Raw genomic sequence first — 25,838 nt, forward strand, 5'->3', positions numbered from 1 at the left:
GGACCAGCAGGATGTGTCAGCCTCTGGCAACAATGTGAAAAAAAAACCTGTATCTGGTATTTGTTTTTACTATCCCAAGATAAATCCCAATGCATCTTGGGGTAGAAAAATGTCCCTCTATAGAAAATCAGGTTTGAAGGGCTGACATCCATGTTTCACAATTCTCAGAGCTGGTTTTAAACACTGAAAGCACATCCATATTGAATGGATTTTTTTGTTTGGATCTACCCATTCATGTTTTTTTTTAAAAAAAAAATCTATTTAACAAATCACATCAGATCAGGGGATTATCACATCTTCTTTCTGTTGAATGAGGAAGGGGTTGTGTCATTCCAGAGCACTTACAAATGCTTGCCTGCAGCAGTGTTGTTGTTTTTTTTGCAGAAACTTGTGGAGTATTTGTTTACCCCAAAGTTCTTTCCCCATATTGCACTATATCCCTTAATCTCCATATTCAGAGGCAGGAAACAGCTCATACTTAGTGCTGCAGCAACATTAGAGGCAGACCTTGGCCTCTATGCCCTCCTTGTTGGCCTTTCAAGGCAACTGATTCGCTACTGGTGCAAAATAGGATGCTGGCTTGCATAGATGGTCCATTGGTCTGATCCATCAGGGGTCTTCCTATGTTCATCGTATGTTATGTTTGCAAAGGTCAGTTGAAAAAATCAAAATCAATTGATTTCTCTGGGGATGTTTTATACCCCAGAGTCATGGATCTGCTGCATCTAGTGCTGGTTCCATGGTTTTGTTTTTCAGGGAAGAAGCCTGTAAGTAGTAAATGGCCATACTTTAGGAACACTATTTACTTTTGTGCAGGTGACCATATCCTGAAAGGAAAGAATTGCAGAGCTGTTTGTCAATGCATTTTGCCTAAATAATTGCAGCTGGAAAGAAATTTCACCCCAGAACTTTGGCAAACATAGCATGAGATATACTGGCAGAGGAGAAGGTAGGAGATGTCACCGACTCTTGAGTCATGGACCTGCTGCATCTAGTGTTGGTTCCATGATTTTGGGTTGCCATGGACAAAGCATTCTCAGCAAGTTCCCTTAACCAGGAAGAGATGAGGCACGCAAAGCCAGAATTCTTTACACCTATGACTTTTCTGAGTGCTCTATACAGAGTGTGAATGGTAGAACTGCTGTTGGGTTCTGTGACACAGCAACTGTCCTCTGACAACCTCCTTTGGGCTGTGTAATTTCATGGGCTTCCTCAACCTATTTTCTCACCTTCTGCCCTTTTATTCCGGATTCTCCAGGTTTCCCCTAAAAAAAAATAAAGCAAACAAACAACATAAAAATAAAGAAAAAACAAACAACATGGAATGAAAGCAGTTCAGCCCAAACTCACTGACTGCACTCGCTTCCCTGCTCCCACTGTGGAGGAACCCTGTTTACAGATTGGTTGTTACAAGTGGCCTAAGAAAACCAGATCAGCTCCCCATGTTCTACTGCCACTCATCTCTAACGCTGAACATCCACACCAATGTGTCTCATTTAAGAGATGTGCACTGCACCATTTGATTAAACCTCCTTGCTTAGCAGGCTGAAACCATCTTCCCTACATTCCCACCTCAAGTCACATCCCTGGGTCCACTGTTTCACTGCATCATTCTCCAGCATGCATAGGTACCATACTGCTTTCAGTGTTCTCTAATTTTGTGATCCAGCTTCATTGCATTGTCTGTTAAATGGATCGAATATCTCTTACTGCATTGCTTTTAATTGTGCAATCCGCCTTGAGCCTCAGTCAGAAAGGAAGACTGCAAGTGACCTAATTGAATAATAAATTGAGGCACAGTTCAAAAGTTCACTCACTGGTTTTCCAGGAATCCCAGTTCCAGGAAGCCCTGGCTCTCCCTTCTTTCCCAGAGGACCCGGTATGGCAACCACTGTCTTCCCGCCTTCGAGAGAAGAAGAGCACTGTTCACAAGGTTCTCCCTGAAAGAGGATGACAAATGGACTGAAATCGGAAAGAAGACAACAAATCAGGGGGCAGATGGCAGAGAAGTGCTGCAGACTGGGCACAGGACGTGGTAGTGTTAAAAAGAAATCTCTCAAGGGAGAGATTCTCCAGATGTTTGAAGTTGGACTGCCTTCCAATCTTGCTAAGACCTGCAAACCCAGGTTTTTTAATCCATTGATTTTTAATTACCCCCCAAATAAATTAAAAACAAAAGCAAAATATCAGAACAATAGCGGAAAGTCTATAAATAAGCATCTATAAAAGGTTTCCAAACATCTAAAAATATGTCTATGCAAAATTGTCCTCTATATGCCATATGGTATGCTGATAAGGCTGTAAGGTGCTCAATTCCTTAGATTACTGGAGGTAGGCATTTATCTTTCCGGTGTTGTAATATGTCTTTTACCAACAGTAAGGGCATGCAGGGTTTATTTTCATTGACCATCAGTTAGTCTCCAGAAATAATTTAATGTACACAGGATGATGCACTTTGGGACAAAAAAAAAATCACAGCTTGAAGTATAGGCTAATGGGGTCTGAATTTGCTGAGATGGAGAGGGGGAAAGATCTTGAGGTTGTAGTGGATACCTCAATTAAAGAGTCAACCCAGTGTGTTGCAGTGATGAAAAAGGCAAAAACTCTATGTTAGAGATTAGTAGGAAAGAGACTGAGAATAAAACAGCCAATATTGTAATGCCCTTGTGTAGATCTATGGTGCAGTCTCATTTGGAATACTGTGTACTGGACTCCATCTTTGTGTACAGTTCTGATCACCCCATCTCCAAAAGGAAATTGCAGAGCTGAAAAAAGTACAGAGGAGGGTGACCAAGATGATTGGGGGCGGGGGGGGGGGGGTTGGAGTACCTTCCCTATGCGGAAAAGCTGAAGAGTATTGGAACTTTTCAGTTTAGAAAGGGGATTACTAGGGAGAACATATTAGAGGTTTATAAAATTATGCATGGGATGCATAGAGTTGACAAAGAGTACTTTTTCTCCCTCTCCCAAAATACCAGAACATGATGGCATCCAATGAATCTGGTGGGCAGTAAGTTCAGAACAGACAAAAGGAAACACTACTTTACACAGACATAAAAATGTGGAATTCACTGTCAGAGGACGTAGTGATGGCAACAGAAATAAACAGCTTTAAAATGGGATGAGAGAGATTCACAGTTATCATTTGCTTCTAGTCATGGTGACTGAGGGGAATCTCCACATTCAAAGGCACTAAGCCTCTGAATTCCAGGGTCAGGAGGCAACATCAGAGAAAGTCCTCAGCCTCTATGCCCTTTTGTTAACCATCCACAGGAACTGGCTGGCCATTGTGTGAGACAGGATGTAGGACTAGACAGACCACTGGTCTGATCCAGCAGGGCTCTCCTTGTTCTTAAGGATCCTCAAAGATTAATGAATATTCTTATTACCATATGTTACTAATAAAAATTGTTTTACACCAAAAAAAAGATTAATGAATATTCTAATACAAAACTGATACAAACTGATAATTTCTTCCTCCCCAAAAGACCAAATAACTGGCAGGGCAAAAGCATATATTATATGTCTTGTAAGTTACAATGAGACACTTTGCCTAGTCCTTTACTAAAAAGGGGGTGTGGTATTCAGTATAGCCTTAACCAGGGCCAGCCCTGTACTATCTGGCATCCTAGGCAAGGCTAACGTCTGGTGCCCCTCCCAAACACTGATAACATCACTGAGTCCCATGGGCGCACCCAATTCAATGCCCCTAGAAGGCTGGCACCCTAGGCAATTGCCTAGTGGCAGGGCTGGCCCTGTCCTTAACTGAACAGTGCAGTTTGAGAACCATGACCTAAGATGAATCTCTAAGACAGATGGAGAGCTGCTTCTCCAGAACCCTGTCAATGCCTTCCTGGAATTCTTCCAGTCCTCTTTCACCAAATTATCAGATAATAACAAGATGTCAAGTATCACGTTCTAAACCTCCGCTAGCAAAGTCCTGAATGTCATCCTGGGAATATCTGATGCTGACAATCAATAGGGCTCAGACAGATGCCAGAGCCTGATTACATGCTAGAGTTTGTCAAGTCAAAAGTAACTCTGTGTCTGCCAGGCTCTGACTATTGAGAACCCTCCCCGAGGCTTTGCCAAGGGTGGCCTGAGAACACTGGATGGGAGAACATGAAAGGAAACATAGAACAGGAATGCCTTCCTATCCATCTGTCATTTATCTCTGCTTATCTAATCTCTTTTTTTGTACTTAGTTGTATTGGGAGATTGTAAAGTACTGGGGTTGGCGCAGTAAGAGACCAGAGTCGGAGAGTGATTTCAGCAAGCTTTACTTCAGGAACACACACACAGGCTGAGCTCTATTCAAACTTCCCGCTCCTTTATACAATTCTTGCTCCCTTCTGATTGGTCCTTAACTATGTACATGGATTGGCTATTTACAGGGCCCTAAGGGCCTATCAGGGTACAGTATGAGCCTAGATGTTGATTGGCTACTTATGTTTCAATCCTTCCCCTGATTGGGCACGCTTAGGCACGCTTAGGCCTGCCTTCTGTGTCCTTTGTCGGAAGTCCCAGTGCTGGGTGAGCTTGGTTGGCTGGGGCTGGAAATACTTCTCCAGAGCGCTGATGATGTCGTCCACCGGCGTCTCTGAGAGCTTCCTGGGTTGGAGAAGAGCCCTGGCTAAGTCCACGGTCTCCGTGCCACACGTACTGATAAGCAGAGCTCTCTGCATGGTAGTTTCTGTAATCTTCCGGAAGGTCAGGTATGACTGGAAGCCTTCGACCCACGAGTCCCACAGCTCGGGGCGATCGATGCTAAAGGGCTGTAGGAGGTTGGCTGGAGCCTCCATTCTTGGCAGCGTGTCTGGGCGGCTTGCGAGCTGGGGTGTGCGCAGAGCGGAGGTGCGGACCCAGATGGCTTGGATTTAGCCACCTTTCCGTGTTCCTGGTTCTGTTGCTGGTTCTTACTGGCATCCCACCTTCGTCGCCAGTGTAAAGTACTGGGGTTGGCGCAGTAAGAGACCAGAGTCGGAGAGTGATTTCAGCAAGCTTTACTTCAGGAACACACACACAGGCTGAGCTCTATTCAAACTTCCTGCTCCTTTATACAATTCTTGCCCCCTTCTGATTGGTCCTTAACTATGTACATGGATTGGCTATTTACAGGGCCCTAAGGGCCTATCAGGGTACAGTATGAGCCTAGATGTTGATTGGCTACTTATGTTTCAATCCTTCCCCTGATTGGGCACGCTTAGGCCTTCTCTGGAACCCTGGTGTGGAGTACAAGCTTTGGCTTGTTCAGCTTCCCTCCAAAAGTAACAGTTCCCTCCAAAAGTAACAGTTCTCCCATTTGAGCCTAGGACACAACAGAGATGGAAGAGGTGGGAAATTTGAGTCACTAAAGAGAGATAATGCCACAGAAATAAACAACATGGAATGGTGACCATCAGCATTATGCCTGCAGAATTCTCAGCATCACTGCCTGGCTTAAATGTGGCTTGTTTTTATGAGCCGAGTGCAAGAGAGAGTGCGGATTAAATTCTTAATACTGCATCAGGTTCTCAGCCTGAAGTGTGAACCCAGCTTTGCAACTTGTGTTACGAGTGGCTCTCTACACCAGTCAAATTCTGGTCTCAGTTTTGCCCCTCCTGTATGCTTCAGGCACATTGGTGGTGGTGGAAAATGCAATCAACATTTACCTATCTTAAGAAAATAAAGTAGCGTATACATTGGTAGCACATTGGTTGTGGTGGACGATATAACCATAGAAGTGGTGCCATGGTTGGACCACCACGCCCTTAAGGCTCGTGTGAACGCTCCACCCCAAACCTGCTCAGGCGTCGAGCCTATTTTGGCTCGCCCGCGGAGCCAAATGGACCCGGAACGGTTCCAAATGGCTCTTCGGGATCCCTGGCCCTCTGGCAACTCCTTGGAGGCCCTGGCTGAGGTCTGGCATAGCCGACTCTCCAGGGCGGCGATCGCACCTCGACGCCCTCTGCGACCCTGGACTAGGCTGGCGCCGTGGTATACCCCGGAATTACACCAGCTGAAACAAGGCCTCAGACGGCTAGAGAGGCAATGGCAGCGCACTCAAGACGAAGCAATCAGAGCATCTTATAGGGAATGTATGAGATCCTATGAGATGGCAGTCAAGGCCACAAAGAAAATGTACTTTGCGGCTAAAATTGTGTCTGCAAATTCGCACCCGACACAATTATTTAGGATAATTCGAACACTTACTACATTGCCACAGGGCAAACCAAATGTTAAGGAATTAGAGATAGGCTGTGAGGCTTTTGCGAAATATTTTGCAGATAAAGTCCAATCGCTCCGCCGCGACTGCCCTGCCATATTGGATTCAGTATGTATACTCGAGGCTCCGTGCCTGCCTTCTAGTTTGATCCTGGATCACTTCGACCCGCTCAGCTTGGAGGAAGTTGACAGAGTCCTCTTTGCTGCACGTGCAACAACCTGTGATCTTGACCCATGTCCCTCCTGGCTTATTAAAGCCTGCCTGGAGGAGTTAAGATGTCCTATACGGGACATCATAAATAGATCTCTTTCAGAGGGCCACTTTCCTGCCCCTCTGATGGAGGCAGTGGTCCACCCTCTCCTAAAAAAGGCTACATCAGACCCGACCGAATTGGCACACTACCGGCCGGTCTCAAATTTGCCCTTTTTGGGCAAAGTTATTGAGAGGGCTGTTGCGCTGCAGCTGCAGAGCTTTCTGGAGGACGCTTCCACCTTAGATCCATTCCAGTCTGGCTTCCGCCCGGGACATGGGATGGAGACAGTCTTGGTCGCTCTCATGGATGATCTCCGGAGGCACCTGGATCAAGGCGGCGCAGCGGTTTTGCTGCTGTTAGACCTATCAGCTGCGTTCGATATGGTCGATCACTGGCTGCTGGCCCGCCGCCTTGCCGATGCAGGGATTCAGGGGTCAGCTTTCCTCTTTCCTTGAGGGTCGGGGACAAAGGGTGGCAATTGGAGGAAAGCTGTCCCAGAGACACTCACTCAATTGTTGGGTGCCGCAGGGAGCAGTTCTCTCTCCGATGCTATTCAACATCTTTATGCGCCCCCTTGCCCAGATTGCCCGGAGACATGGACTGGGTTGCCATCAGTACGCTGATGACACCCAGCTCTATCTATTGATGGGTGACCAGACTGGCAATGCCCCGGAAAATCTGGACCGAGCATTGCAAGCCGTGGCAGACTGGATTAAGCTGAGTGGGCTGAAACTGAATCCAGCGAAGACAGAGGTCCTTTGCCTGGGTTGCGGCGGTTTAGGGAATGGGGTCTCTCTCCCAGTTTTTGATGGGGCGCAACTGGTAGCAGTGCGCAGAGTTAAGAGCTTGGGAGTTCTACTGGAGCCTCCCTTGACAATGGAGGCCCAGATAGCAGCTACTGCCAAGTCCGCCTTTTTTCACCTTAGATGGGCGAGGCAGCTGGCCCCCTTCCTGGAGCGCGGCGACCTGGCAACAGTGATCCACGCAATGGTCACCTCAAGGTTGGACTACTGTAATGCCCTCTACATGGGGCTGCCCCTGTACCGAACCCGGAAACTGCAGCTAGTGCAAAATGCAGCAGCCAGGCTGCTACTGGGACTGCCTCGGTGGGAACATGTGCAGTCTGGGCTGCGGGAATTGCACTGGCTGCCAATTGTTTACCGGGTTTGTTACAAGGTGCTGGTCATTACCTTTAAAGCCCTATATGGTTGAGGACCTGCCTACCTTAGGGACCGCCTCTCTCCATATGTTCCCCAGAGGGCACTGCGATCAAGCTCAAAAAATCTTCTTGAAATCCCTGGGCCAAAAGAAACTAGATTAAGAGCTACCAGAGAACAGGTGTTCTCTACAAAGGCCCCCCAATGGTGGAATCAATTGCCGGAAGAGGTGCAGGCCCTACGGGATCTTAACCAGTTCCGTAGGGCCTGCAAAACTGCCCTCTTCCAGCTAGCTTTTTAAGACAGAACTCCTGATAAGATCAGTAATACCAAGCCACCTTATACGCCATTCGATTGTATTTTAATCTCATACTGTTTTATTGGTTTTATTGTCTAAATTATTAATTATATTATCTGTTATTTATCTGTATCATGGTTTACCATGTCCTGTTAGCCGCCCTGAGCCTGCCTAGGCGGGGAGGGCGGGGTATAAATAAAAGTTTATTATTATTATTATTATTATTATTATTATTATTATTATTATTATTATTATTATTATTATTATTATTACACCAGTCAAATTCTGGTCTCAGTTTTGCCCCTCCTGTATGCTTCAGGCACATTGGTGGTGGTGGAAAATGCAATCAACATTTACCTATCTTAAGAAAATAAAGTAGCGTATACATTCCTCCCTCTGGCTCCAGAAAAATGGCATCTGTGGTATGTTTTGATTACATGGATGCTAGCCAATCAGACTTGCCCTGACCTGAATGGCCTAAGCTAGCCCAGTGCCATTAGATGTCAAAAGCTAAGCAGCATTAGTTCTGGTTAGTATTTGGGTGGGAGATCACCAAAGAAGCCCAGGGTTGCTACACAGAGGCAAGCAATGGCAAGCCACCTCCATCCATCTCTTGCCCTGAAAACCCTATGGGATTGCTCTGGCCACACCTGTTCTGGGTATTGTTAGGAGTTTCCTAGAGCTATTCTTTGTCACTTTCGGAAAGAACTTCCCGAACCTAACCTGGTGGAACTCTCTGTCAAAGGATATCTTCACCCTGCAGGACTTAACACAATTTCACAGGACTTGCAAGGCAGAGATGTTCTGCCAGGTATTTGGTTGAGCCCCGTGATGATTTTCCACCTGGCTGGCACTCCTGCCTCCCCAAGGCAGTGGCATACTTCGGCAATTCATTGCCATATGACTGGTAATTTATTGTTTTATACTTTTTGTGATTTTTAAGTTTCGTTATAATTATGTAAGATTTCTTTGATGTACACTGCTCTGAGCCCTCTCCTACGGGGGTGGGTGGTCTAAAATTGAATTAAATAAATAATAAGTACATGAGGCTGCATTTTTAAAAAACATTTTTCTCCTGCACTACTGTGCGCTGTAATCCTCTGTCCAGTTGCCAGGCACTACCCAGCAGCCCTAGAAGGCAGGGAGCGCTTTGGTTAGTGGCAGGCCCATCATGCTTACTTTTGTTCCCTTTCCGTGTTTGTTGACTTGCCTCTACATGTGGCTTAGGTATAAAGCTCCCAATACAATGGAAATGTACAGAATCAATTTTTGCAAAGCTCACTCCTGGATTTTAAAATCCCCCCCCCCCCCCCAGATCAACAAAATTGCATTAAACCATCATCTGCTATGTCTGTCTTTGAATGCAGACTGCCAAATGCTACAGTAAATTTTGTCTGTCCAAACCTAAATTCCATACCCCCATGATATTACTGAACTCCAGATGCCTCCCAACAGATGGAAGTCATGTGCTTCCTTTTGGCAGTTTGCAGTGGCCACTGATTGTTTTCTGAGGAAGGCAAGGCCTTCCAGAGGTTAAAAAAGGGAGGGCAGCAATTTTTTGCTGTAGGCAGTCTGGTTCCCTTCTGCCTCAAGGTGGCTCCTGCAGATGAACCTTCAGGTGACTACTGGTTGGTTTAGCTATCCTGTTCTTTAGAACAGGCATCTTCCAGGGTGTTTGTGGCAGTATACCTGGCTTTTGCCCTCATTTTATCCTCAAAACAAGCCTGTGAGGTAGATTAACTTCACCCACAGTCACTCAGTGAGCTTCCTAGGGAAGCAAGAATATGAACCCTAGTCTCCCCATCAGTTAGCAAGCACAATTATGGCACACTGGCTGTTTCATGGATAACGAGATCTTGCAACCCCTTTTCATCCTCTGGTGCTGAGCAGGCTCACCTTCTCGCCTTTGGCTCCTGTATCTCCAGAGTCACCTTTGCTCCCTCGGCCGCCCTAGAAACAAACAAGGAGTCAGTTCCAGCAGAGTTTGGAATAAAAATGTTTATGTTTGTGGGAGGGTGTGGGCATCTTCCCAAGACCATTGTTGCAGTACTGAGATGCATCACAGAATGCTTATTTTGGTTCCTGTTTGATTGACTGTTTGTGTAAAAAAGGTATTAGAGATGTGCATTCAGATAGTAACTGAGAAAAATGTCAACTACATTCCATCTTCTCTAGCATATTCCTGTACCCACCACATGCAATGTAATAATTCATAACTTCTGGAAACTTTGGAAATGTTCACAATAATTTCTGCTGGTTTCTTATCTACTTTTCAAACTTGCATGAAGCAAAGGGCAGGGTTGCAAGGGGAGAAACTCCTAGTTCCCGGTAAAGCGGATCTTCCGGAAAGGTGCTTCTGTTTTGTGCATAGCATTTTCACTTTCTTCTAATGATTGCATATCCTAGCTGTCTTAAGGAGACTTTTTCTTGATTCCATTTATGAAGCGCAGAGACATGTCTGCTCACTATTCTGTTCTCCGTTCTGTCTCTACACTCCCCTGTCTTTCAGGACAAGCATTTTGCTCATATTCTGTGATGGCAGACACTGAAAACTAGGGTGGGAGGAAATGAAGGCAGAGACTACATCTTACCCAACTCTCATGAAAGATGGCAGGTGAGAGCGATGCAAATACCTTGCTTGTAACCTTTGGAAGGCAGGGAGGCTGAGGAATATAGGCAAATGCTCACTTGCCCATATGTTAAAGGTGGGGACAAACCACATGGGATACAAGAAATCTATAACAAGAAGGATCTGAAACCACCTACGTGGGAGGTCAGTAATGTGTATCAGATTTCTGAGATGTCTTGTCATCTTTGTTTAAAAGCAACAGCTGAAGGGGCCTATTTGGATGGAGAGGAGACAGACACACTGAAGTGCACTGAAAAGCATTGAGTGGTAATTTCTTTAAACTTGAAATAACTTTAAAGGATTAAAAATCCTGAAGTCTAAAACATGCCAGACCATATCATGACACAAATCCACAATTTCTAACAAGATGAATAAACCACACAAGGCAAAGAAATGGGCACCTAGGCTCATTCACACAGTGTGGCGCACCAAGATTTTAACTGTGAACAGCTTGTGAAACCAGTGTACAAATCCAAGTTTGCCTCAGCAAATGCCAGTTTTGTCACCTCGGCTCTTATCTCTGTAGCCAGGGAATGCATGAATGTGGCACAAGGGAACATGCCAAGGTGAAGTTGAGATGTCAGCATCCATACATCATACACAAACAATAATTTAGAAGAAGAAGAAGATATTGGATTTATATCCCGCCCTCCACTCCAAAGAGTCTCAGAGCGGCTCACAATCTCCTTTACCTTCCTCCCCCACAACAGACACCCTGTGAGGTGGGTGGGGCTGGAGAGGGCTCTCACAGCAGCTGCCCTTTCAAGGACAACCTCTGCCAGAGCTATGGCTGACCCAAGGCCATGCTAGCAGGTGCAAGTGGAGGAGTGGGGAATCAAACCCAGTTCTCCCAGATAAGAGTCCGCACACTTAACCACTACACCAAACTGGCTCTCCTGATTAAGTCAATCAACTTCAACCCCTGTTAGACGTTGGCTTGACAGACCCCAGCTCATTAAAATTAGCAGTGGCCTGTCTTCAGTCTGATCTACAAATCATAGGTTGCATAATTAAACCACGGTTTCATGTTATATCTCAAGTTAGGCAATATTTCATTCTGAATTAATTTGAGGTTTCAGTATTATTTATTACTACAGGAATCAACAATCTGATCTATGTCTTCCATCTGATCTCAAAAGACTATTAACTCGTCAGCTCCCCCACTCACTCCATATGTTGTTATTGCTGGTATGAAGCTGAACATATGAAGATACCTTATTATTAATCAGACGCTTGGTCCATCAAGGTCCATAGTGTCTACTCTGACTGGCAGCTGCTCTCCAAGAATCTCAGGTAGGGATCTTTCACAACATCTGCTACTTCCAACTGGAGATGCTGGGGACTAAACCTGGGACCATCTGCATGCCAAGTCGATGCACTACCACTGAGCCATGGTCCCTCTCCAAGGTGTTGATTACACAACCAATTCCTCTGCTATTCTGGCCATAAAATCCAATTACAGGTGTGAACCAAGAGAGAGATTGCCCTCTCCCTCCCTCCGCCACGTTCCTGTACTCACAGGTTTTCCTGTGAGTCCTACAGGTCCAGTATCTCCCTATGGAACAGAGAAGAAAACATGAATTACTGAAGGAGGACAAGAAACAGTAGTAATTTTTAAGCGGTTGGCTGTCCTGAGAAACAAAGCCTACAGCTAACCTGTTTCCATGATTGAGAGAGTGTATGAATTCTGCAGGGGGTAATCTTAAGCAAGTCAGAGTGGCCGAGGGCAACAGGAGCTGGTGTTGGGAGATCCACTAGCACGACCAGGGGAATGGGAATGCTGTGTGGATGAACTCACATCAACCTCTGATTGGTTTTTACTTGCAAGGATAAAGTAAGCTTTTAGGAGTCTCCATGGTAACCTGAAAGTCCCTATTACCTTTTCTCCTTTGACTCCAGCAGGCCCTGGAAGGCCGGATTCTCCCTGTAAAAGAATCAAAAACCATCTTAATAAATTGAGGAGTCAGCAGAACAATCGGGGGAGCAGAGGGAGCCCTGGATACTACTCCTGGTCTTTCAAACAAAGCTAATGATGATGGTTTTCCCCATCAAAGCTGGGAACTGCAGGTTTGCAGAGCTAATCAGAATTCTTCCTCAGCTTTGTCACTGAACCGAATTGTTATTTACTAATATGAGCTATTAATAAATTTTGTAGACAGGAGTTGCCTAGAGATTTTGAGACTTTTTTCCTTATGGCAATGAGGACTAGAAACCATGGGTGCTACATTCCCATATGTGCATTGCTTTTTATCTCTTCCCTACTCCTAAGCCCTTAACCCTTTTCAGATGTTCAGTTGTGGAACTCAAACGCACATAATAGGAGTGCATGCTATGTGAAGATGCCATATTGTATGAATGGGACAACTCACTATTTTCCATTGGTATACAGCTTTGGCTTCCACAAACACACCCTCACAAAAATCTGAAGCTCCGCTGCTGTGCACCAAAGCTGTATGCACATGGAAAATATGCTCTTTGCTCATTCATGGTGACAGAATATTTCAGGAGCCCCACACATACTGCTTGCTCCCATTAGACATTGTTGGATGCTCTCACTACCCACCAGTGGATGTAGTGACGGCCATGAGCACAGATGGCTTTAAAGGGGCTTAGACAGATTCACAGAGAAGAGGTCCATCAATGGCTACTAGCCATGGTTACTAAAAGGAGCCTCCATACCCAGAGGCAACAACCCTCTGAATTCCAGTGCTAGGAGGCAACTTTAAGGGGAGGCCTTGGCTCTATGCCCTGTTTGTTTGCCCTCTAGGGCAACTGCTTAGCCACTGTGTGAAACAGGATGCTGGACTAGATGGACCCCTAGGCTGATCCAGCAGGGCTCTTCTTATGGATTTCCTAAACAGAGAAAAGGGGATTTTTGCAGAACTCTTAACTACAGTCTTGGAAGATGGCCCAACACTCACCAGTGGCCCTTGTTCTCCTTTGGGCCCTTCTTTTCCAGGAGCCTCCAGTGTGGATGCAAGGGCCATGGGGCTGCATGAAAGACACGACTCACCCTTACAGGAAAAAGAAGACAGCCAGATATCAATGAAAATAGCTCTTGAGGAAACAGGGAAAACAGGACTGAATAGTATAGATGAGTTGCATGAGAATGTTGCAAGGAACATGATGGGCCCAAGAGTAGAAAGTAAGACAGAGTTTACAAATTATCATAATGGATTAGTATTTTTGTAGGGCCATCTATGTAACACTTTACAGAGTAGCACAGTTAGATCCGAATCCAGTAGCACCTTGGAGATGCACAAGATTTTCAGGGTATAAACTTTTGAGAGTCAAAGCTCCCTTTGTAGAGATACAAGTTGGAATGGAGATCTTTGAGTCCTCAGAGGAGGCCAGGAAGGAGAGTTTAAAAGAAGAATGAGTTTAAATGAAGGGTGGAAAGGTACTGGCTGGATATTAAGAAAAGCTTTTTAGAATAAGTGCTTTTTACAGCATTAGAATCAGCTACCAAGGGAGGTGGTGAGCTCCCCCTCACTGGCAGTCTTTAAACAGCTGCTGGACAAACACTTGTTGGGGATGCTCTAGGCCAGTGGTCCCCAACCTTTTTGGCCCCAGGGGCCGGCCCGTCCACCACGGCCCTGGGGCCAGCAGGGTAGGGGCACTGAAATTGGCCCCCCCTGCAGCACCTCCTCCCCCCCAAGATGCCTCTTTCTCTTCCCCGCCCCTCTGCAATACCGCCTACTCCCCACCCCCTGTGGTGCCTCCTCCACCTCCCTGCCCCCCCATGATGCCTCCTCCCCACCCTCCCACAATGCCTCCTCCTCCCTGACCCCCTGCGGCGCCTCCTTCTCCCTCCATTTGTACAAGTTTAAGCCTGGGGAAGGTGGCAGTGAAGTGCCTCCCTGGCTCTTTAAAGGCCAATACCTGCCCCCCCCCTGCCCCCGCTGATCACGTGATTGGCAGGGAAACCATAGCAGCAGCTCGAGCAATCAGCTGAAAAAGCCGCACTGCCCTTGCCTCCTTCCCACTTCCTTCCTGGGTGTGGGAAGGAGGCAAGGGCAGCATGGCTTTTTCAGCTGGTCACTTACGCTGCTGCTGCCGTTTCCACACCAATAACCTGATTGGCGGAGGTGGGGGCATCGGCCTTTAATGAGCCAGGGAGGCGCTTCACCACCACCTTCTCTGACCTCAAATGTGTACAAACGGAGGGAAGAGAAGGCGCTGTGGGGGCGGGCGGGGTGGTGAGGCTGTGCATCACTGCAGGGGGGGGCAGCGGGGCTATGTGGCCCAGTTGCCAACATGCCACGGACCAGTATCGGTCCACGGCCTGGTGGCTGGGGACCCCTGCTCTAGGCTGATCCTGCACTACACATGGGATTGGACTAGGTGGCCTCTGTGGCCCATTCTGTTAATCTATGATTCTATTATTCTTATATATCAGTCAAAAGGTGGGAGGGATGTTGCAGAGAAGGGATTTAGGATGCAACGGCATAAAGCACTTTCTAATCAGCTTGATTAGAGCATAGGGGAAATGCCTGGAGGCAGAAAATTAGCATCTGTAGTGAGATAATGAAACTATGTTCCCATTCAGCCCTGGGGAGGGTCTATTGTTCTGAACTTCTGAATGAATTCTAGCAATCTCACATGTAATCTCTTCTTGAACCTTCCCTGTTTGTCTAGTACTTGGATGGAAGATCACCAAGGAAGATCATGGTTGCAGTACAGAGGCAGGCAATGACAAACCACCTCTGAAGATCTCTTGCCTGGAAAATACCATGAGTTAGCCATAAATTGGATGAGACTTGATGACACTTTAAACGCAGTTCAGCTCTAAGTTTTAAACTCACTGTCTGCTTATAGTGCTTTTATGAAATCTTTATGAGAAGAAACTCATCTCCGATGTTCAAACATACATATGTACTGAAAGATAATCTGACCACTTAAGCCAGTGATCCCACCAGTACTTTCCACTTAAAGGGTTCCTGTTGGTATTCATACTGTTGCATTATTTCTCACCAAATACAGCACCATTTGGGCACCAACTCCCAAGCTCTTCCTGTGCAAAGCCAACCATTTTGTTTAAGAGGTCAAATAATTTTGCATTTCAAACTGTGCTTAACCTGAACCTTTGTTTGGAGGCCTCCAGCTACAACTCTATCTCAACTTAATTGGCCAGAGTTGTGAGCATCAACTGGAATGGGGAAAACCATATATGGCACCTTGACCTTTATGAGGGAGAGGGAAAATGTAAAAATGTTAGGAATGTTAGGAATGTAAATGTACTTGTATGTAGACCAGACCAAAACAGAAGTATATAAGTAATTTGTACTTAACAATGTAAGATCTGTTTAACAATTTTATAGATAGAAAAATATTATTATTTAAAATTTACTAGACAATATTGATGATTCGGAGAGCCAGTTTGGTGTAGTGGTTAAGTGCGCAGACTCTTATCTGGGTTTGATTCCCCACTCCTCCACTTGCCTTGGGTTAGCCATAGCTCTCGCAAGAGTTGTCCTTGAAAGGGTAGCTGCTGTGAGAGCCCTCTCAGTCCCACCCACCTCACAGGGTGTCTGTTGTGGGGGGAGAAGATGAGGACATTGTAAGCCGCTCTGAGTCTCTGATTCAGGGAGAAGGGTGGGGTATAAATCTGCAGTCATCAGTCGTCATAATGATGGCTTTTCTCACTTACTGCTTTTTATGCTTTTATCAGCCAAAATATGACTGCTTATGTATAAAGGAATCACTGTGGTATTTCTATCTAATCTTACTTCCCCCCACACACATCCATATATATATATCCCAAAAAGTAGTTAATGGAGATATGTGTACACTGTTTATTTTTCCAAAGATAAATTAACCCATACATTAAAACATTCTGCCACTATCTCTTCTTTGATCTTTATATCTAATTCTAATCCATCTTTCATCAATCTGATGATTTGCCATATTGTGACTTTTTTGTATGGGTGTATCCAAAATGCCATTAGCCAACTGCATCCTCAAGCAGTTCAATGATCCTTCACCACTTTATTCTGCTGATAGAATAAACAGGTCCTATCAACTGTCTCAATCTTCCAACTTTATCATCAGAGCCTGTTTCTTTGGTGTGTGCATATGAAAGAAACACAGAAAGATATAGGCTGGTGGTGGTATAGGAAAAGAAGGTGGTAGGAAGAGATCATTGTGCCTGGACAATATCTGAGTCAGCAACAAACGCAACCAGAAAAAAAAAGGTTTTAGGGGGTGATCCAGAGGGGCATATCAAGAGAAACAATCACCTACCTTCTCTCCTTTGATTCCATTGATCCCAGGGTCTCCCTGAAAAATAAAAAAGAAATGGGAATAGACAGCCCTATAGAAGGCATTGGAACAGTTAATCTCCTTGGCAACTGGGAAAGGGCAATGGGGCTGGGGCTCTCACAGGAGAAACATCTGCGGTAGCCATAACAACACAAAGAGATTTAGTTCAAACACCAGGTGTGCTCAGGCCCATAAGAGTGTTTTGAACACGTGAGGTGGGTGGAGCCGTATAGATTTCAGTACCTGGTGAAACCGGAGAGCAATCTCTGCCACATATGCCTATTTCACAATGTGACTGTTCAATTGCTAAGCTGCTGAAAGTGGAATTAAATGTGATAAGCATGGGTGGAGCTGCCCACCAAACCAACATCTGGCAGGGGCATATCTGAGCACACACATGTATAGCAGGGCCATGTCTGAGCAAACGCAGGTCTAGTAGGGGGCATGTTCAAGCAAACACACCTCCACTTAATTCAACGCCAAGTTATGCCCAGAACCACCCACTCTACATTCTCAACAGACAACTTTGGGTCACATGATCCCTCTCATGTGGCAAATCAGAAGGCAGCTGCTCCTAACAACTAATACAGAAGTGATTAATTCATGTAAGGCAAGTGAAGAAAATCCCTGGAAGGGACAGTGTGCATAACTCTGTGCATAATGCAGGGCATATGGGCTAGCAGGGAACAGAACTGCTAGTTCACATGCCCTGCATATTCAAGGATATGTATTGTTGTACACCTTTTCTACACCAGAGATTCCCAACCTTGTCAAACCTCTGGGCACTTTCAGAACTTGGGGAAGAGGCAGGGCTGGCACCAGGATTTTTGGCATCGCAGGCCACCAGCAGCCTATCATCCCTACAAACAAGCACACAACACTGCCCAGCCACTTTTGCCTGCCCGAGTCTGCCCACGGGCAAGTGAGAATGGCCAGGTTCAGCGGGCACTGGTTGTCAAGTCTGCTTTAACTGTGGTCAAGCCTGCACTCAATCTTTGGTTCAGGAGAGAAGCATCCTGGGTAAAAGCCATACTATATGCCAATGCTGCTAGCCTGAACTCTCCTCACCCCCCTCCTTTCCTTTGTTATGTAGTTGTGCTTTGAAATGGGAATATGTGAAAGAGATTATAGAGCCTTCTCAGGCTGGGCATCGGAGGAGGAGACGTTCAAGGCCAAAGCAGGCCTGAGAACAAAATTGTAACATCAATGTGTGAATGTGCCCTGCATAGTACCCCTCCCTCAAGAATCCCTTTGAAGTGTACCTTATATGATTGCATTCTACTGTATGATCTTTAGTCTTTCAATCTCCTTGTAGTCGAGAACTATGATATCAATAAACTAGCTACTTTGTTATCAACAAAGCCTCGTTATTGAATCCACCGACTTGACATTTTGAAAGACTCCCCTTCGAAGCTCAACCTTTCCGGCAACTTTAAAACCTGATGGCAGAAAAGATTCCAGACAACGGAAAGCTTCCCAACGAAGAGGGGGAGACCGAGATGCCGTGGCACATCCTTGACTCCAGCAGAACCGCGGCGTCCCCTCCCCAGTTCCAGTTGGTGATTACGCCCCGGCAATACCAACCGCGGACCTCAACCACTACCATGGACAAGGCCCCGATCCTCCGGGAAGCCATCATGACCCGCCACACCCGAAGGGTCCGAATGGCCGAAACAGAGGCCACCAACCCGGGCACCATCGAGCCAGGGGAAGTGGACAGCATCATAGTCATCCAAGTGCCAGAGGACAAGAGCGAGGGTGCCGAGTGCATGGAAGCAGGCGGAGGGGATCCGAGGCCGAAAGACATGCACGATGAGGACTACCAGATGTTCCATTCGATGGTGCGCCTGGAGGTCGACGGAGCGATGCTGAGCCTGAAAGACGAGATGCAGACCCTAACGGCCCAATTGGGGAGAGCGCTGGGGGTGACCGGGTCCCGGAGAGCACCACCGGTCCAACCGATGACCCGAGGCCGCCCGAGCCAACCGGCACAAGAGGCACGGCTCCCACAAGAGGCACGGCTCCCACAATCTCCCCGGCCCCGCGCAACGCAGGGAGAGGGCGAGAGCCGGACGCCACCTTCGACGTGGACCCGGAGGAGGTGAACTACTTTGCCATCCAAGCGAACAGCTACATGTACTACTGGGGGAACTCCTTCCCCGACGACTTTAGCAGGGTGGACTACCTGGGCTCGAAGTTGAGGGGGGCAGCCAAGCGATAGTACGTGAACTTGTGTGAGGCGATGAGCCCTGACCTGGACTATGTGCACACCTTCCGCAGGCCCTGCTGACCCAGTACGAAGACCCCCTTCAGGAGGCCCACGCATTTGCGGCCCTCCGTGATATGCAACAGGGGGCCCGATCCATCCGCGACTACACGGCCGAGTTCCGGGCAAATGCGGCAAAGGTCCAGGGCTGGAGCGAATGGATGAAGATTGAGCACTTCACCAGGGGGCTCAACGCTAGCATCCTGGACCGGGCACTCACCCAGACCCAGCCAGATACCCTGGTGGGTTGGATCCAGCTGGCAGGGGAGGTAGAGACCAACTTGAAGCGGGTAGCAATGCAGCGCCAGCACCAGTCAGCCAAAAGCCAGCCTAAACCCGCTCCAGGGAAAGCCGAGACCCTGAAGACCAAGAGGCCAGTGGCGGCGGTGCTGGTGGAGCCCCGCCGATGCTTCAGGTGCGGTGCCGGTGGGCCACCTCGCCTCCAACTGCCCCCAACCCCCGGCTGCTCGAGCACCCCAGGCAGCCCCCAAACAAAGCACCCCGGGCACCCAAAAAGATGACCGGCCGCCCTAAGGATGCGGCAAAGAGCAGCGCGGTGGTGACCAAGGAGCTGCTGGACAAGGAGGTGCTGCTGTCAGCGAAACTAGCCGACCTCACCTGGGCGGAAGAGCCGGCGGGAAACAAGACCGGCCTGCTTTGAACGGTGCCAACCAGCAGGTCGAGCAGGAAGAGGCACCACTGACGGTGAGAGTAACGGGATGTTTATATTTTGTTACTGTGAAGTTGCTGAACCCCAAACTGAAAAGGGTCCTGCAGATACGGGCCCTAGTGGACTCAGGGTGCAACCGAGAACTAATTTCCCCCAAAGTAGTGTAGGCACTGGGGCTCGAGAGCTCACAGCTACCGCACCCGATGCTGTTTGAGCAAATGGACGGGTCCATGATATGCGGGGAGCCGTGTACGTTAGCAACTCAGCCCTGCCCCATGGGGATCGAGGAACATTGGGATCACGAAATTTTTGTCATTGCTCCCTCGTGCTTCTACCCTGAAGTATTGGGGGTGGGCTGGCTGGAAAAGCATGAGCCTAGCATCTGGTAGAGGGCCCAAACCATCTGGTTCTTGGACCCCCTATGTAAAAGTCACCTATGGGACACGGCGTGGGGGCCACATGCTCCCGTGGCCAAGGAGAGGGCGTGCGTTTCAGTGGAGGAGGCACACCCCATCCCGAGCATATACCGCGACCTGATGGGGGTGTTTAGTGAGCAGGAAGCTAACCAAGTGCCCCCCATCGGAGCACAGACTGCGCCATAGAACTGTTCCCGGGAGAGAACTTGCCAAAAGCCAAACTCTACCTGATGGGGTGGGCAGAGAAAAAGGAATTGCGCAAGTTTTTAGACCAGAATCTGGAACGGGGGTTTATTAGACCAGCTACATCCCCCCACGCCGCCCCAGTACTTTTCCGAAAGAAGAAGGATGGCTCACTTAGACTTTGTACTGATTTTCGCGGAATAAACGCGATTTCTATGTCCAACGCCTACCCCATCTCCCTCATCCAGGACCTGCTGAACACAGTTTCCGGGGGGAAGATTTTCACTGAGTTGGACTTGAGAGACGTGTACTTTCGAGTGCGCATCAAGGAGGGGGATGAGTGGAAAACGGCTTTCAACACCCCGATGGGACAGTTTGGATACTTGGTCATGCCTTTTGGGTTGCAAGGGGCGCCGGGAGTGTTCATGAACTTTATAAATGATGTGCTTAGAAAGTTTCTGTATAAGGGGGTGGTGGTGTACCTGGATGACATCATTATTTATACCCAGGACGAGCAATCCTGAGCCATTCGTGGGAAGGGCGGGATATAAATCCCAAATAAATAAAAAAATAAAATAAAAAAGTTGGTGAGGGAGGTGCTCAGCACTCTACTAGAACACCAACTGTACAATAAACTGTCCAAATGCGAGTTTCACCGGACTGAATTAGATTACCTGGGGTTCCGGGTGTCAGGGCAGGGGTTGGCAATGGACCCAGCCAAGGTACAAGCGGTGCTAGAATGCCCCCCCCCCCCGAGGACACCTAGGTAGCTCCAATCCTTCCTCGTGCTCGCAAATTTCTATAGGGCATTCATAGAGGGGTTCGCTCAGATCGCCCTGCCCCTGACCGAGCTCCTAAAGACCAAAGGGAAGCGGCCGGAAGCCAAAAGGCCGGGCGCCCGGCTACACTGGATGCCTAAGTGCCAGGAAGCCTTTGACCACCTGAAGTGTTTGTTCACTAGCAAACTGGTCTTGAGCCACCCCGATGAACAACGGGCCTTCGTGGTGCAATGTGACGCCTCTGACGTGGCCGTAGGAGCCATTCTCATTCAGAAAGATAGGGAGGGGAAATTGCGACCCTGCGCCTACATCTCCCGGAAATTCTCAGGGGAACAAAGAAACTGGTCAGTGTGGGATAAAGAAGCTTTTGCGGTCATGTTTGCCCTGAAAACCTGGAGGTCTTGGCTCGAGGGATCTAAGCTGCCGTTCAAAATTTGGACGGACCACAAAAACCTCGAGGCCCTGACGGGGAAAAGAAAACTGAGCGAAAAACAGATTCGGTGGGCGGGCTTCTTTTCCAAATTTGATTTTACCCTGAGGCACATCCCGGGGACCAGGAATTTTCTGGCCGATGATCTTTCTCGGCTCCCGCAACACGAGAGCCAGAGGGAAGAGGTGGCGGACTCTTTAATTCCGCCCTCCCAAGTGGAGGCCATGGTCACCACCCAATTGCAGAAGAGGAGGGAGCTGGAAGGGATTAGCCGCGAACGGATTGCCATGGAAACGGAGAGGGAAGGGGGAATCTGGCCAGAGGGAGTGCTGAAGGGGAAAGATGGACTCTGGTACAAGGGGGAAAAACTCTACATCCCCGAGGGGCTACGCAGGGAGATTCTGCAGCTCTGCCACTCCTCCAAGCTGGCCGGGCACTTTGGTTACGTAAAAACCCTACACCTAGTCAACCGGCAATTCTGGTGGCCGTCCCTAAGGAAGGACGTGTCAGAGTTCGTGACTACCTGCCCAGTGTGTATCATGGCCAAGCGAAGGGGGGGGAAGCCACCGGGACTCCTGCACCCGATAGAAACAGCCAAACGGCCATGGTCAGTAGTGTCCATGGACTTCATAGTGGAACTACCCCCTTCCCGAAGGAAAACAGTAATATTAGTGGTGGTCGACACGTTCTCAAAGCAAACCCACTTCATCCCGTGTGCCCAACTACCCACGGCCAAGAAATTAGCGGCCCTGTTCTTTGATCACGTGGTAAAACTACACTCGTTCCCTGACAAGGTCATTAGTGACCACGGTCCACAGTTCGTTGCCACCTTCTGGCAGGAGTTCTGCAAGCTGGTGGGGATGGAACAGAGTTTGAGCTCAGGGTTTGAGCTCAGCCTACCATCCCCAGACGGACGGACAGATGGAGAGGGTGAACGGGGTGCTGGAGCAATACTTAAGATGCTTCATTAATCAGTGCCAGTCCAACTGAGCTGACCTCCTCCCCTTTGCTGAATATGGCTACAACAATAGTGTATATAGCTCCACCAAGGCCTCCCCCTTCTCTACTGTGTTTGGGTATGAAGGGAAGCCCATCCCCTTACTGCCGGGAGGGGAAGGCCAGGGGACCATTCTATATGCCAGTGCTGCTAGCCTGAACAATCCTCACCCCCCTCCTTTCCTTTGTTATGTAGTTGTGCTTTGAAATGGGAATATGTGAAAGAGATTATAGTGGCAGGGGCCGAGCCAGAGCTGGCCGGCCATCCAGGGGAACCTCGAGGCTGCAAAAGAGACTTATAAAAAGTACTATGACAAGTCCCATGCTCCCGCTTGGGATTTCAAAGTCGGGGACGCTGTATTTCTGTCAACCAAGAACCTACCTCTCTCACAACCTTCCAGGAAATTAGCCTATAAATTCCTGGGGCCCTTCAGACTCAAAATGGTTATTAATCCAGTGACCGTAGAGTTGGACCTGCCACCTGCCCTTGGTAAAATACACCCTGTATTTCATTGCAGCCTGCTCTGTCGAGACCCCGGTTCTTCGAGTTGGCATCCTCAGTCACCAGGACCCCTCCCAACTCAGAGAGAGAAACAGAGCTTTGCAAGCCAAGAAATCCGGGACTCTAAGACCAACCAGCCTCTCCCACTGCCTCGGGCTGTGGAGGGAGTTTAGGGGGGGGCAGTATGTCAAGTCTGCTTTAACTCTGGTCAAGCCTGCACTCAATCTTTGGTTCAGGAGAGAAGCATCCTGGGTAAAAACCATTCTATATGCCAATGCTGCTAGCCTGAACTCTCCTCACCCCCCTCCTTTCCTTTGTTATGTAGTTGTGCTTTGAAATGGGAATATGTGAAAGAGATTATAGAGCCTTCTCAGGCCGGGCATCGGAGGAGGAGATGCTCAAGGCCAAAGCAGGCCTGAGAACGAAATTATAACATCAATGTGTGAATGTGCCCTGCATAGTACCCCTCCCTCAAGAATCCCTTTGAAGTGTACTTTATATTATTGCATTCTACTGTATGATCTTTCAATCTCCTTGTAGTCGAGAACTATGATATCAATAAACTAGCTACTTTGTTATCAACAAAGCCTTGTTATTGAATCCACCGACTTGACACTGGTTGGAGGGAAGTCAGGCTCCAAGCAGCACATGAACTGCCACCATGCTGCTTTTGCCTGCTAGAGGTCTGTGCAGACCCAAGCAGGTGAGAGTGGCTGGGCACCGCATGCTCTGCCATCCCCCTTTTCACCTGCCCAGGTCTGCACAGATCTGGACAGGTGAGAGTGCTGGGCATCATGTGCACTTGGAGGCTGGCATCGTGGGCTGGCATGGCCTGCCCCTGTGACCAGGAAGCGCCCTAGGTGGCCACCTACCTGGCCTACTGGATGCATAGGCCATGAGAAAAGGTAACGGGTGCAAAAAAATGGCTGTCATGGGGTAGTGGCCCTATCACAAAAAGCTGAGCATCCTCCCTCCAATGAAGGCAGCTGCTTCCAGAGGGCTGCTGCCTGCAGATGGGGTGCTCCCTTAAAATGCAAAAGCAATGTTTCCTGGGATCTTTTTCAAGCCCTTTTTACTTAAGTGGAGGAAAGCAAGGATTGGCTTTTTGATTTGAGGAAGAGATGCTTAGGGGAAGAATCAAGCAGGTGCCAGGAAAACATTGGGGACCACTGCTCTATGTATCACTTCCTGCATTCTCTCTTGTGAGAAGAAGGGAGTGGGACATAGTTGGCTGTAATCTGTCTGGTGCCCTTATAATAAGACAAAAGTTGGCTGCACATCTGTTGACCTGCATGCCACTACCTACCTCTGACTACAGTAGGGAACTGCGAGGAGACATTTAAATCTGCTTATACAAATAAATGATGTGGAATATATAGATCCCTGACCCCCACAAAAGCTTTCAGGTGAAATCCGCTCACTGGACTCTCAGCAACTGGGAAACCTGTTCCTAATACATGCAGGATGCTCCACCCCCCCCACACACCTGGCTGTCAGCTACAAGGAAGCTGAATCAGATACCTACCCTGTTGCCTTTAGGTCCTGAAGGGCCAGGCTGATCCTAAAGAGAGAGAGAGAGAAAGAGAGAGAGAACTAAAATTAAGTGAATAGAACTGTATAGGATTCCCAAAGTCCCTGTTTTACACCCAAACAATGCTGTCACTCATTCTGAAAGAGGGAGCAGTCACCATTGACAACCAACAATTTGCCTGGCTTTCCTAGCAAATCAGACAGAGATACCCACCGATTTTCCTGGCTTCCCTGGTGGCCCAGGTTCCCCCTTAGGTCCTGGTTTCCCAGGGATTCTGACTGCATTGGTTAAACCTTCTGGGATGGCTGGACAAACTTCACATGGATCCCCCTGTTAAAAGAAATTGAAATTGGAAAATGAAATCAAATCAAATCAAACCAAGGCCAATGATTGTACAAAACAAAAATTTCTATTTCCATAAATAGAAAACTGAATTGTGTCAACAGATGACTTGGGCTGGATCCCTGGGACTTGTCCCATGAATGGTGGCACTTCTTCCAACAAAAAAGCCCTTTCCATAATAAAAGAAGTTCTAGTTCCCACCATGACTTAGGGGGCAGACAGCTGTTACCCTCATCCCCAGGCAAACATTAACCATGAAGTTCCACCCCCAAGGAACATTCAAGGTTCTGCTTTGATCCAGATGCTCACCTTTTCTCCCTTCAGGCCAGGACCTCCTGGTTTTCCCTGCAGAGAAAGAAAGGGAAAGTGAAGGAGACCAAGGAGATTAAATGTGCATATAGTGTAAGGAGATGTGAATTTTTGTTAGAGTTGGAAATAAATCTCATGGAATTCCATGGAACCTACTTCTATGAATGTGTACCCTAAACATACGGGGAAAGGGAAACTGGATGGCTCAGACAGTATCAGGGTCACCCAGGTGGTGTGAAAGGCCTATAACCCCCTCCTCTAACACTAAGTTCCTTGTTGAATTCTTCTCCCTAGTTATGCCAAGGTGGCTGTCTTTGTCCCAGTCAAGGGGTGGAATCTTGAAGATCTTGTACCCTTCCTCTTTTGTTCCTAACAATTTAACACCTGCCAACTACCAATTACAACTTTACTAAAGAAAATGTAACACACACTCACATCTCTTAGGGCAGCCCAGTCTCCTGCTATGGAGGGGTGAGATATGTGGTGTTCTGACACTGCAATATCACTCCCACCTTGACACCTGAAGTGATGTCATCATGTTACTGTGACACACTAGGATTCCTCTAAAACTCTCTGAAATATCACATATTTACATGCCCCTGCCCACCTTA

At 47.8% G+C, this 25,838-nt stretch overlaps 1 protein-coding gene across 1 annotated transcript in view; it reads right to left on the bottom strand.

Moving 5' to 3' along the window:
* Window positions 1-25,838, bottom strand: part of COL16A1 (collagen type XVI alpha 1 chain) — a 259,550-nt gene that overhangs the window by 80,729 nt on the left and 152,983 nt on the right. Inside the window, exons 21-30 of the mRNA XM_060258217.1 lie at window positions 25,228-25,263; window positions 24,790-24,906; window positions 24,571-24,606; window positions 16,786-16,821; window positions 13,464-13,556; window positions 12,422-12,466; window positions 12,062-12,097; window positions 9,810-9,863; window positions 1,818-1,940; window positions 1,230-1,265 (exon numbers count right to left, since the gene is read on the bottom strand). Of these exons, the coding sequence (XP_060114200.1) occupies window positions 1,230-1,265; window positions 1,818-1,940; window positions 9,810-9,863; window positions 12,062-12,097; window positions 12,422-12,466; window positions 13,464-13,556; window positions 16,786-16,821; window positions 24,571-24,606; window positions 24,790-24,906; window positions 25,228-25,263 (612 nt within the window). The remainder of the gene's footprint in view (window positions 1-1,229; window positions 1,266-1,817; window positions 1,941-9,809; window positions 9,864-12,061; window positions 12,098-12,421; window positions 12,467-13,463; window positions 13,557-16,785; window positions 16,822-24,570; window positions 24,607-24,789; window positions 24,907-25,227; window positions 25,264-25,838) is intronic.

This window comes from Heteronotia binoei, chromosome 17, assembly GCF_032191835.1.
Source record: "Heteronotia binoei isolate CCM8104 ecotype False Entrance Well chromosome 17, APGP_CSIRO_Hbin_v1, whole genome shotgun sequence".
In the NCBI taxonomy this organism is placed as follows: domain Eukaryota; kingdom Metazoa; phylum Chordata; class Lepidosauria; order Squamata; family Gekkonidae; genus Heteronotia; species Heteronotia binoei.